The 12,953-nt window shown below is 38.6% G+C and overlaps 1 protein-coding gene across 5 annotated transcripts in view; it reads left to right on the top strand.

Moving 5' to 3' along the window:
• The window catches only part of CFAP61 (cilia and flagella associated protein 61), a 122,009-nt gene that overhangs the window by 64,848 nt on the left and 44,208 nt on the right, over window positions 1-12,953 (top strand). For all 5 annotated transcript variants that reach the window (XM_074578697.1, XM_074578698.1, XM_074578700.1 and 2 more), the window contains 3 exons: window positions 5,818-5,916; window positions 9,996-10,164; window positions 12,187-12,361. In XM_074578697.1, coding sequence (XP_074434798.1) covers window positions 5,818-5,916; window positions 9,996-10,164; window positions 12,187-12,361 — 443 coding nt within the window. The remainder of the gene's footprint in view (window positions 1-5,817; window positions 5,917-9,995; window positions 10,165-12,186; window positions 12,362-12,953) is intronic.

Raw genomic sequence — 12,953 nt, 5'->3', positions numbered from 1 at the left:
ACTTGCTGAACAAAATGAGGTAAAGTGACAATTCCAGGGGCAACAGAAGGTTTGCAAGAATAAGCCTATCTTAAACGTGAAAAAAACCCAACTATTTAAGTTCATGATTGATGTCCTTATCCAGTTCAAGTAGATATAAAAGTGCACCCGACAGACATGGCCCAGAAGTTAGAGAGAATTATCACTATGGAAAAGAGAACGTCTTCCAGTAGGCATAGTAGGGGCAAAAAATGTAGTTATCTTCAAACTGGTGCTTGTAAAATTTTTGGAAAGTTTGTGGGCTGTTTTGTTGGGGTTTTTTTTGGTCTTGTGACAGCGGACACTGGACTTCAGCACCAAGGGGGTGCTTCCAAATCCTGTGTAGAATCAAACCATCAATTTCAAAGTTTGGAGAGAAACCCAGTGAGGAAGACCTGCCAGCTGGGGAGAGGGAAGCACTCACAGCATCACTGAAGGGTGTTAGTCAAAGGTCAAAAGTAAATATTACTTAGCTTTTTAATGAATTCTTGCTAAGATGTCAAAAGTGGTGACAGCGGTGGCTTTCATGGCCTGGGCTTACAGGCTGCTCGTCTTTGGAATACAGCATCTGATAAAATGAATCACCAGTAAACGTGGTGGGAAGTTTCTCAAAAAAACAGTACTTTAATAAAAAGCATTGTTCCATCAAAATGTAAGTTTTTGAAGGGAGACTTTTTTTTTCTGTCAGGAGGAAGTAATTGGGACATGACGAAATATTTTGCTGAGGTGTCATTTAAAAAAAACGGCTCTTTTGTTTTTAAAGAAATTACGCCTTCCTTTTTTTTTTTAAATCAAAATCAGAACCAAACATTTTCCTTTTAACCTCTGTTGTGAACAATTTAGAAGAGTGTTTTCTGAAATTAAAAAGGATGGTGATTTTCATCAATGTTGTGGCCTGTCTTGGAATGGAAATAGTCATGTTCTGGGAAGAAAAAGATGTGAATTCTCACACTGAAGTGATCAACTGCCTTATCTATCCCCTAGTGTCAAAAGTGCCAGTCAAATTAAATGTGGGCTACTGACAATTAGATTCCCTTATCTCTTTATTTCAGTTGGTGGTGTTCCTGATACGTCTGTCACTGGTCTTGAGAGGAAGAGTCATCATGGGCGCAGTTTATAGAACAAACGAATACGTGGACAACCCCTTTCTTGACCTTTGCATTGAAAAGTTTCCCAGTAAAGACTTTATTGTTATCCCTTCTTTCATTGAGCAAATTCATTCACAATCTTAACACTTTTTCCTAAGGTTGATCCAATGGAGAACTGGCTTATCTTTGTTTACTCGTAATTAAAGAGGGATAACTTCTAGATGGACATCTGTTGGTCAGCAGTTAAGCTGAAATCCTGTTCGGAGGTCTGTAATTGATGCACTTACATAAGGTTCTTGAGAACAGACGCTTTTGGTAATTGTTGATACAAACAATAAACCCTTTCTGCTGCTTCTGTTACTGACTCTCTTGCTAAAAGCTTAATAACCAAGTGTTGGTGGATCAGTTGCAGAGCCTTCATACTATTAGAATGGCATCACGTAGCATCATAGAGGGAGATGATTTTGCTGTGTTTTCACATATCTTCATACCTGATGTTGTGTTGATTCTTGCTCGTCTGAGTCAAATGTAGCTGCGCAGAGAGTGGGAGGAAGTGGAGAGAAGGGTAAAGGCTTTTACAGCTCTGCCAGCGAAAGCAATGGGCTTTGTCCAAGCAAACAAAAGCAATTTAGTCTAGCGGCAATATGAAAACACATTACTCATAAAGATTACTCAAAGGCTATAGTGCTAAGTAACATATTTGTCCTTTAGTGAAAATATGAATGAGTGGGCCTTTCTGTGTTAATATTGGCAACCTTTGTTAAGCTGAGCATTTCTATTTGTAGGTTTGTGTAGAGCTGGCAAATATGTTAGAAAATCTTTTACTCTTGGAGAAGTCTGTTTTCCAAGTCAGGTTCCGATTACTTTGTTCTTGGAATGCTTGGGGTGCTGATCTTTCCTCTAAAAAAAAAAAAAAAAAGGTCCTACGTTGGGTAAATTATTGTATGATTTGGGAAAAGGAGAACTACTGTCTATATCTGCCTTTTACAGTGAGACTTATGCCTGGGCACCTTGCATTTCTGCGCCTTGAACACCAGGTTATTGCCTGCTGGGACTCTTTCAGCATCATCTCTCAATTCTGGGCTCCTTCCTCCCCCCAAAAAATCTTAAGATTATTTTTTTGTTGTTGCGGGACAGAGATTTGTCTGATTTCAAAGTTTCATTAATGTAAGAATTTATCATATATAAGTTTTCAGCATCTAGGCTGAAAACAGACTATTTGTTACCATTTTTAGAAAGATCTAGAACTGCCATTTTTACAAGTGCTCTACTGCAGCAAAGCCGAGGATACAGTATAATTAGGACTTTACTTTTGGACAGTTTATAATTCCAGATATTAAAGTTATTGTTTAAAGATTATGTGTACAAGAGAATAGTGCCCATAGTTACCATTTTTGGTAGCCAGATGAAACATTGTCTTCTGTCACCTTTTTTTATTTTAGTTGCTATTAATGACGAGGGGGGGGAAGCATGATGCTTCATTTCAAATGAACTGAAATGCTTAGGCTCATGTAGACTACTTCACTGCGCCTTATTTTTTTGTAACAAAAGTGATTGGACTTATTTTTTTGTGATAATGAGGGGTTTAATGAAAGCAATTAATTAAATCATTTGTTCAGGCAGTTTCTACCATCTAAGCCTCCATCATTACACCGCACACATAGGAAAAGAAAAGATAGCAAGACATCGGGGAAAAAAATGAAGAAAAAATAGCAAGGAATATTCTAACAGATGCACAAATGCCAGGATATGTCTAAATAATGTGCTAATTTTTTTTTTCTGTTTGTTCCTTCGATTACGCTCATAGTAAACTGGCAATCCTATTTTATTTTGAGGGCCAGAGTGTTTAGACACTTTTTGGTAGCCGTCCTCTAGAACTCTGCAATGAAACCCAATACCTTTTACTTATTTCCCTAGATACTCTAATCCCTCCCTGCTTTACCAGTATCTTTGAGCTGTTCTTCCCTTTGTAACCACAGCAACATAAATCCCTACTGGAATTATTTGCTTCTAAAATGCAGGTGCACTTGTTTAATGTTGCGTTGGTTCAGGCACTTAACTTGAAGACTTTTTCACCAAATGAGAACCTCTGCTTTTACCCTTACTTCATATTAGGCATTGTTATATATATTAGAAGTGCGTAAGACTTTCACTCTCCTAACATGCACTACCTGTTTCTCAGAGCGTTTGTTGTTTCTCAGTTCAGAGCTTTTAGGCAGCAGTAAGGAATCAAAAGCCAGAATAAATAAGCCAGCCTTTTGTTAGCTTAGAAATAATGTTACGTAGAGGAAAGGGGAGAATGATATAGAGTATGGTATTGTGCATAACAATCACTGGTCAAAATACTGAAACCTGTTATCTCCCTGTAACTCCGTGTGCCAGTGCCTGACACTGGCTAAGCACCAACAGTTTGGCTGTAGTTTTCAGGCTTGTATTTAAGTGCCTGTATATATATTCAAAATCCTAAGGTTAGGCATACCATCTACAGCTGCGAAATCAAGCTTTTGTAATACAAGATACTAGGGTTTTTTTACTTATTTAAAGATTCTGATAATTTTCACAAATGCCAGCCTGTGCGTAAACGTTTCACAAACTTCGATTCTTGGCTGAAGAAGAATTTTACCTCTCTGTTTGAAAATGCGGCCGTTATTTGCATGAAATTGTGCAGGGAGCGCTGCAGCTGCGTGGAGGCGGGAGGGCGGTGCAGCGTCCCTGCGCCTGCGCTCTCAGCACGGGGCAGCGCCAGGTACCAGCCTCTGGGTCTCTTCAGTTCTGCCTTCAGCATCGGCGCGCCTTTTTGACAGCTTTAATCCAATTTTCTTTGTGCCTTGATTTTTCTCAATGTGAAACGGGAACCAAAGATATGACTCGTTTCATCGCGGTATTCTAAGGAGATGCTAATCAACATTTTGATGCCTACAAGATTAATGAATGGGAATCGTGAATTAATGTTTGGGGCATATGGGAATGCCATGGGAGCGCTGAGGTAGAAGTAAATCATTAGTTAGTAAATCGTACGGAGTGAAAGGTCTGAATTGAAGCCTCGCGCTCAATGGGGAAGAACTGAATACCACATGACTGTGGAAATACTGGCTGGCTGCGTATGGACTAAATAGACCTAGAGCATCTGCAGAAGAAAATAGTATGTGACCAGATCAATAAAGTGCATCATAGTGCAATCATGCAAAAGAGGCATATTAATGTTGCCTACGGCCTTCATTTTGCTATTTTCCTGATGCTTGCTTGCAACATTTTAATCCTAAGTATTGTTAGCGTAATTTAAACTTAATGTTACTGTGGCACCTGGATTTGGAGGCCTATTGGCAAGAGGCCATGCAGCACGTACAGAGATGATTTCAGCTCTAAACTGAAAAGAATCTTCATTGCTATGAGGGGCTATGAGGGCAGGCAGGATAAGAGAATGTCTAGGATGTTTATGTAGTGTTGTAGTAATTTTCCTCATAATTACATGTAAACTAAATGCCAAGGAGTCATACTATTTAGGTGTGCAAAGTTATTGTAGTTGTTCCTATTTGCACCCCACTAGGAGCAGTTCCTGGGTGCAGATGGCATTCTGTACCCTTTAAATTCAGTTTAATGTATCGGGCTAACTCTCATTTACGCGAAGACCACTTTGTATCACTCAGCCAGCATAATGTGGCCATAAATGAAGAGCAAATTCTATTTACACCCACCTCTGCAGAGTGACCTTAATTTAAATGAGAATCAGGCCCATAATCTGTATAAATATATGCACTCTGTTACATTAAGGTTATTTATTACACTGCACTCGGCCTGAGTATGCATGGAGATTTACCATAGATAATCCATAATCCAGAATTAAACTATTAATATGCATTTTGAGAGGGGCAGACGTAACCTTGAAATTCCTTGGTTTAAGTGTGACCTTTAACTTTGTTTGAATGTATTTTTTAAATGTATGAATAACAAATTAACATCGGTTGATAAAAAACATTCTGATTCCTTCGTACCATTTGCATCAATCCATACTTAACTTACAGAAAGCCTTGAAGATTAGAAGGCTTAATCACTCATAATATTTATTTGTTTTTAAATGTCAGACCACATTTAGTTCAACCTACTGTCAGTCTTGTTACCCCCCACTCTCTGGTGTTAATGAAACTGTGGTGGAAAGTATTCTTCTTTTTGTGTCCAAAGACACACGCATCTTAGAAAAATGACAAAACAGTTTGTACTTGGCCTGCGTAAAGGAATTACTTTCTGTATCCTTCCCAATACGGAACGGCTGTCTATGCTGTTCCTTTGATATGCCCTCCTAATTTCAGTAGACCCGTTGCAGGAAGCAGACAAATTACCTGTTGTCAGGAATTCTTTTTTCCTTCCCTGCAGCTTGCAGAAGGTGAGCTATGAACAGCAAAGGTATTCGAGCAAAAACTCCATGGTCTTACAATACCTTTTGTAGCCATGGAAGGTAAGTCCTGCTGTAAGGTCTTAGGAGCAGAGCTTGTAAATTACGTGGTAGAGTCTAAATATCTCTGTCAGGATCAAGACAACATGGTGCTGGATGCTGTACAGCTGGAAAGTCACAGTGATGGGCTGGGGAGCTAAGCTGTAAACACTGTATATAACCAACCATACATTGAAATGCGCTCGCATTATGCTTGCACCAGACGGAGCCTCGACAAACTTACACTGTTTGAACTGTGGCGTTTTGTCTTTCTTTCCACAGTCCGCATCTGAAGTTCAACAATCTGACCTTGATTTCAATTCATGGCCTCCCAGGAAAAGACCTACAGGGCTCCGAACATAGAAGATTTCTAATTAACAGGTTTGATTTAATATCTAAACACTTCCATAGCTTCAAAGGAAAAAATAACACTTTGTAATTCTTTGTGAACTTGTCCTACATTTTAGATAGATACAGAGACAGATAGCTTCAAAGTAATTCAATCTTTCTATACAACATGCATTCACCTGGGAAATGACTTGAATATAATTATTACTAGGGAAATACTGCTAAAGCAGTAACTTCAGGACAGCAATCCATTGCATTATACCAGGACACTGGTCTCTGTTTTCCAAGACGTTCTAGATTGTTTAAATCTCCAGGTTAAAGAAAAATGACAGCAGATGTATGCTTGCTTTTTAAATATTGTTTCATTTTTAACTTCCATGAGTTTTGTTCCAAACAATGCTGAGTAAAAGAATGTATAAGAATTAATATTAGCAATGTGACCAGTGATCTGTTTATAGCGGCCCCATGGTGAGGTGCAGACCCCACTGATAATAGTGGGAATTTTGCTGAGGATACGGGGAAAGTTTAGGATTATTGCTGTCGATAAATTGGGAAGGACTGCACTGCATCAGTCCTGCTGCTTGTGAACTACTTGTGTGCCAGTCACGGGGCCGTGGAAGTCCATCTCCAGTCCCAGTCAGAGTGCTGTCCCTTAACACTTACCTCCCCGGGGCTGGCAGAGCCATGGGTCTGGTGCAAAATAGCTGAAGAGAAGACTGTGAAAGATAGCTAGGTCTGTGTCTAGTGGGCAGTCAAGCATTTCACGAGTTTTCTTGTTTGCCAATAAGTAAAATATCTTCCATTTAGTCGGATAAAATCTTACCTCATCAAAATTCACAGTACATCATTCTCACTTAAATTTAGTATATTTGTTTTGAGGGTTTTATTTTTGTTTTGGAATAGTGACTAGGAATCCTCACTGTAGATAGGACCATGATTTTTCTGGATGCTGAGAAGCGTAGAATTAAATGAATCGCTTATCTTGAATAGCTGGGGAATTAACTTAGTATAATTTATTTAGATTTGGCTTGTGACTCTTTGGAACGTGCGTGTTGCTTTTTACCAAATCTTTTACTCAGTAAGCAGCAATGCACTAAAGGGCCAGCTCTTTAAATGACAAAACAACTCAATGTCTGCTTGCTGAACCTTAAAAATGAAGTCTCTACAAAGACATGAAGATGGTGTGATGTGAACCTGTTTAAAACCACCTTATCTTGTTTGGAATTTTGCCACGTCAAGGAATTTTTTTATAAGTAGTCACCTGAGTTAATTTTTTTATTGTAGAAAGGGGTGTGTTTAAGTACAAACCTAGTAAATGAAGGGATTACACGCTCACATAAATGCATGTACTTTTTTTCCTAAGTATGCTGTAAAAAAGAGTTGTAATAACAAAACATCCTTCCTGATGGAAAGTTGCGATTCATAGCTGCCTCACCAGAATTAGCTGTTAAAATTTGAAAGCAGATTAAGAGTGAAAATTGAGCTCTGCAGGGTATGATTTCTGAAAGCATCCCTGTGATTTTTGGAGTGTCAGTCTCCTGGGAGCTGTGCACCTCAATTATAAAGGTGCTTTTGAAAACTGTCATCTGTCCTTGATGTCCATTTTATTTATAGATTTCTGCATGATTACAGTTTAGAATTGTCAGTCGTTTTCTTCCCTTCTTTATTTGCCTCTGGTATCTGTGAGTGCGAAGGATGCACAGCACCTCAGAAAGCCTGGTCATTCAGTCCTAAAATTCTTCAGGTAATGAAAGCAACTTTATTTGTTTCTGTGGCATCCTGTATGACAATTTTGGGAACTCAGTAACAACAGTTAATGTGTAGCAGTCAGCTCAGGTTTAGAGTGTATATTCTGGTACTAATGGCAAAAAAGCACCGAGTCTCTCTCCAGCGTTCTCTGCTGCAGCCCCTGGTATAATATAAAGGCATCAAATGCTTGAACATGAGCTGAGTCTCCTTCTATTTAATCACATTATATTTAGTCCTGTGGAAGAAAGTGGAATATTTTTCATCACTCAGTATCAATAGAAAGTAAAGTTCTTGAGCCTCTGAATGGCCATGAGCTTTACTTGGTAGACGGAATATTTTTTCTGCAGTAACTTCAGATTACAGACTGGGTGAAGCCCAGGATTTCTTTATTGGCCATTCCCATCTTGTCTCATAGGTGTGAACTGCTAGCAGGGGTGAGACTCAGCTTCCTTTCACACAAGATGTGCAGGCTCCATCCTCTTCCCATGTCACCCTGATCTCATAAACCAGACGTCTGTGTAACACCAGCCATTCATCTTTTTTGCTTGTTTAAAACCTGTTGCATTCTTTTTCACTAGATCCTGCAGGTTCATCCATCTACAAAGCTATAAGGGGGGTTGGGGATTAGCATTACTCTTCAATTCTACTGAAAGAACCTAATTTAACAGAATTTTGCCTGGTTTAAATTTTCAGTATCAGGAAGGTATTGAGTTGGGTCTAGCTGCAGAATGGCCAGCAAAGTACTATGTATTTTCATAATGGGCTATTGCAAGACTCAGTGGTATTCAAGAGTCATAACAGACCTCATTGAAAGTATTATCTCTCTGGTCCTCCATGGATATTATAATGGTGTGCCTGTTGTACCTCTGTATGGAAGTATTTTATCTTCAGGAATCTTTGTCTTTCCAGAAGTCTGTTAAGCAGAGAGGGTGGTACAAATGCAATAATAAATAAGCAGTCTGGTATTTGCATAGACAGGCAGGGTGGGAGCGTACTCGGAGTCATAAAAGACTTTCGGAAATAATTTTAATTTTCTTTACTGAGGCATTAAAGGGGTTTTGTTCCATTTGGGTTTTGCTTCAAAATTGGCTTTTTAAATAGTAGCTTCCAGATCTGTGATACTTTCATCATACATAGGGATATATATATGACACTTTACACTGAAAACAGGCTGTAACACAGATGAAACTTAAGAGCTGCAAAAGTAAACCTTGCCTGAGATTTTCAAAATCAACAAGTGATTTCGGTTCCATAGGTTTTTTGGTGCTGGTATTGAATTAACACTGCCAGAGCGTGGTGCGCAGAATGTGTGCACTATACACACCCTGAAAATCAGATTTCTATCAATTGGTCTCATTTGGACAACACTTAATCCATAAGACATTCAGGAACAAAAAACCCTGAAAACCATAACTACTATATGCAACAAAGCTCTGCTTCTTAAAACACACAAACCCTCATATTGTTTGTTACCTAGCACTGAAGGTAATTGCTTTGAAATTTTAAAAGTTGCTGCCCCATTTTCATTAAGAATAAATTGTTGTTCGGATACAAATTAGTGAAGATTAATATTTTTTATATCTGCACTGTTTGTCTTTCATTTCATTTCTTTCTTTCATTTACCTGCTAATTTTTTTTTCTTTTGGATAGCCTGTTAGCATTCAGTTCATCTTGTAGAGGAATTTGGTTGCATCTTGGAGACTTTTGAAAAGCTGGGGGTAGAGGGTCAGTTTAGTATGTTTTCAGAATTTTTCATTCTTGTGTTTTGGAAAATTTCATTTGGAAAGAGGTCACCAAGAGAAAATCTGCGATCTGTGCCTTTTACTGCTAGCTCTGACAACTGGTTTTGTAGCTTTGTATTTATTTTCAAACTTTTCAGACTAGTACTTTGGAACATGGATGTTAAAATGCCAATAGTACCTTCATTGCGTTTGTGTCTCAACATAGCCGCTACTGGTGAAGTTGAATATCAAGTGAAGCAAAAGTGCAAAAAAAAACCTTCATAAGGGAGTCTTGTATAAGAGGAAGAATTAGACTATTAAAATGCCTTCTTTGCAGGGGCAAAAGTCTCCTCGCATCAGCCTGCAAAGGAAAAGCAGAGCAAAGCATATATTTCTGACTTTGTTTTTAAATTATGTGGTTGTATGGCCCAACGCTGGGAGGGATTGTTTGGTTTTAACAGAAAGTTGTCAATTTGTAACCGAGTATTTCATAATGACTAATCTTTTACTATAGACTGCCGTAAACTCACAGCGAGAGAACAGACTTGAACCACTAGGGGACTCCGGCTAACTCACCAGATGTCTAATTAATGCCTGCTGTCAGCTGCTGAAATGTCACTTACAGATATTCTTTCTTCACAGCCACTGTTTTAATGATGAAGATTATGCACAGATGTCACTTTGTTCCTGGGTTAACGTTGTGGTTGGTAAAATGACTGGCATAAATCGCGCTGCCAAATATGTAGTTGTTTCCAAGGAGAAAGAAATACCGTATGACTACCTTGTTCTCTGTACGGGACAGAAATACCAGGTAAGATTGTGTGTAGAGTGAAAAACATAATAACGTATTCAGGTTTTTACAGTGAATAGTGTTTCTGTGATTAGCAAAGCAGTACAGTAGGCCTTATCAAGTGTATAACCAGAAAGTTTGCAGCCCTACAGTGTAGCAGGTTGTACTATTTCAGTATAGAATTTGGATGAGATGAGAGGTTTTACAAAATTTTCTACTAGGAATGTCACTGCTCAGTATCAGATATTAAGCAAAACTGCCAGTATTTTTGCCACCATGACCATTAAACCTGCTGAAGAGTAGGCCCAATTGATGTGTGGGCCCAGCCACAGGAGACTTAACTCCAGCTGGTCTAACACCGTTTGACCTAGTTTTGGAAATGGAGAGAATTCCTTATCAAATTAATTACTCATCTCACATAATGACCATGCCTAGGCACGGACATGGTGCTGTATGTTATCGTAGCACGGAATTGAGTTTCCAGTGAGATTGAAGCAGACACTCAGTTACACGTGAAATGTGGAATCAAGCTCATCTCCAGCCCTACAGGCTCAGCTTGGGCTTGGACATCCTGGGCAGGGTTTGTTCTTTCTTGTGTATTGTCATGTGGCCTTCAAACTATGTCAACTAAATGGCCATCTTTTGTATAGCCCCGTTGCCTGCAGTGATTTTGCCTTACTGATTGGTTTTGGATAGGAATCACGAGCAAGGTATTTTGCCTTTAAAATCAGGAGATCAAATTGAGCATGTGTCTACAGGTTTTTACAGTGCTGTTCACCATATATCGCAAACATGAATGTGAGGTATGTTCAGCCCCATAGTGAAATCTGGACTGCATACGTGCGACGGATTTGTGGAGCAAGAAAGCCCCGGTTTTTCTGTAATCACTTTTCAGGGTAGAGCCACACTTTAAACAACAATTCATATTCACTGTTCAACAGGGATGAGACAAAAGTTGAAGTATGATCTGAATGACTTTAAGTGCTCCTAGAAAAAGAAGTTTGGAGGTAACTCTGACTTGCAAAATAAGTTATGGGAAGTAACTACACCGGAGTAGAAAGAAAGATAAAGCGAGCAGGAGGAAACTCAGGTTTTATCTGCCTTCGAGAAGAAAACCTAATGTCATCTATTCTCACTTTTAAACTCTACAAAAAAATAGGAAGGAATTATTTTTACCATCTCGTTTCTGTTCTATTACACAGAGCTGTAGTCCATCCTTTTTCTAAGTTGTCCCTTATTTGGTAAGCAGTCAAATTAATGCCTAGTAAAACATTATTCATTATGATTAAGAGGATTTACTTGTTGGGCAAGTAAGATCTTTTGATGTCATGCCTGCTTTTAGATGACCGAATAGTATTTCGGTTGATCCAATTGGCAGTGAGAACATTGTTCAGGACGTTAATCACTGGTGCTGTAGAAGTCACAGATGAGATTACCTTTTTTGCTCTGTATAATTCAGATTGAATTTGTTACTGTAAAGTAGCATTATACATTTAATAATTTACTGAATCCTGGCATTTTAACCATCAAGCAGGTTTTGACCCCTTTCTCTGGAACAAAATCTCCCTTATTTTAGAAAGTTGGGTTTTGTTGACAAAAGATGGAGGCAGTCTTGCTGCACAAGGAATTTTCAAGTGTCGTTTAAAGGTGTATGTTAGTCAAACAACTGCAGAGATCCTTTGACTGTATATTTATGCATTTCTGCTGTTTGCTGTAAAGTCCCTTTCATTTGCGTTTTGCTTGTATTGTTATTCTCTTGTTCTGGCACTGCTGTTCAAAATGGTCACTCAAATCCCGTAGAAAATACGGAATACATACACACGTGTATGTACCTGTGCGTGTACTCAGACTAGCATGAATCTCTTTTCTCTGTGGCCACTCTTGTGTTTACTAGTGCTGAATGTTAAGAAGGGTTAGGATGTACAAGGAGAAGCAACGCTTACGTAGTCAAATGGCTTGTGTCACTGTTTTTTAAAATCTTTCGTAACAGTTCTCCAAGATATATGCCATATATTCCTTCACTCATTTATTCGTTTCTTCCAGGTCGTGTCTCCCACTGGAGCAGATATCAGTAAACTCCCAACTAATACAGAAGTCCTAAGTAAGCGGCCACACATATACACAGGGAAAGTCCCTTCCAATCATTTTACTCTCAATGATGATCAGGACTGCTTAAAGGCAATGCACTGGCTGAAAGAAAATGTTGTCAACTCAGAAGGTAAGGGATTTGTTAACACACGCACATTTACAAAAATGTTTTCTAGGCTTATTGTTTCCTTAATTCCATGGTATAATGGGTGCCTGATTAATTCTAACAAAGTCTTTCATCTGCTGTGCTTTGTTTTCCAGATTAATTTACAATTTGTTGTCATTTTTGATACCCAGCATATTTAGCTAGGAAAGAAAGGCTTGAGATAGATTAATTATCTATAATTATTATATAAAACAAAATGAGTCCCAAATGCAAATCTGGCTGGAGTCATTAATTAGCCAATTAAATAATAATTTCATTAGTGGATGTGTTTTTCTGTTGTATAGAAAAATATCTAGATTTGAGGCGTAACACAAAGAAATCAGGTCTAAATGAGGAAGGGGGTTTTTTCAGATCTGTCATCTTTGTATTGTTACATCAGTTACAGATTTTCACGTTGAACTGCAGGCTCCCAGTATTTTCTTTTTGACCCTTAAAATCACACATTTGTGCAGATGTCCACCATACCTGTATTTCCTCAGCCTGTTCATGTGTGCATGGTTCGTATATTCGTTAGTTCATTCACTGAATACATACACTATTGAAAATACCTGGGAAT

The sequence above is a fragment of the Larus michahellis genome, chromosome 3 (genome assembly GCF_964199755.1).
Source record: "Larus michahellis chromosome 3, bLarMic1.1, whole genome shotgun sequence".
Classification (NCBI taxonomy): domain Eukaryota; kingdom Metazoa; phylum Chordata; class Aves; order Charadriiformes; family Laridae; genus Larus; species Larus michahellis.
The sequence above is the reverse complement of the archived record's forward strand: the minus strand, read 5'-3'. Positions and strand labels throughout refer to the sequence as shown.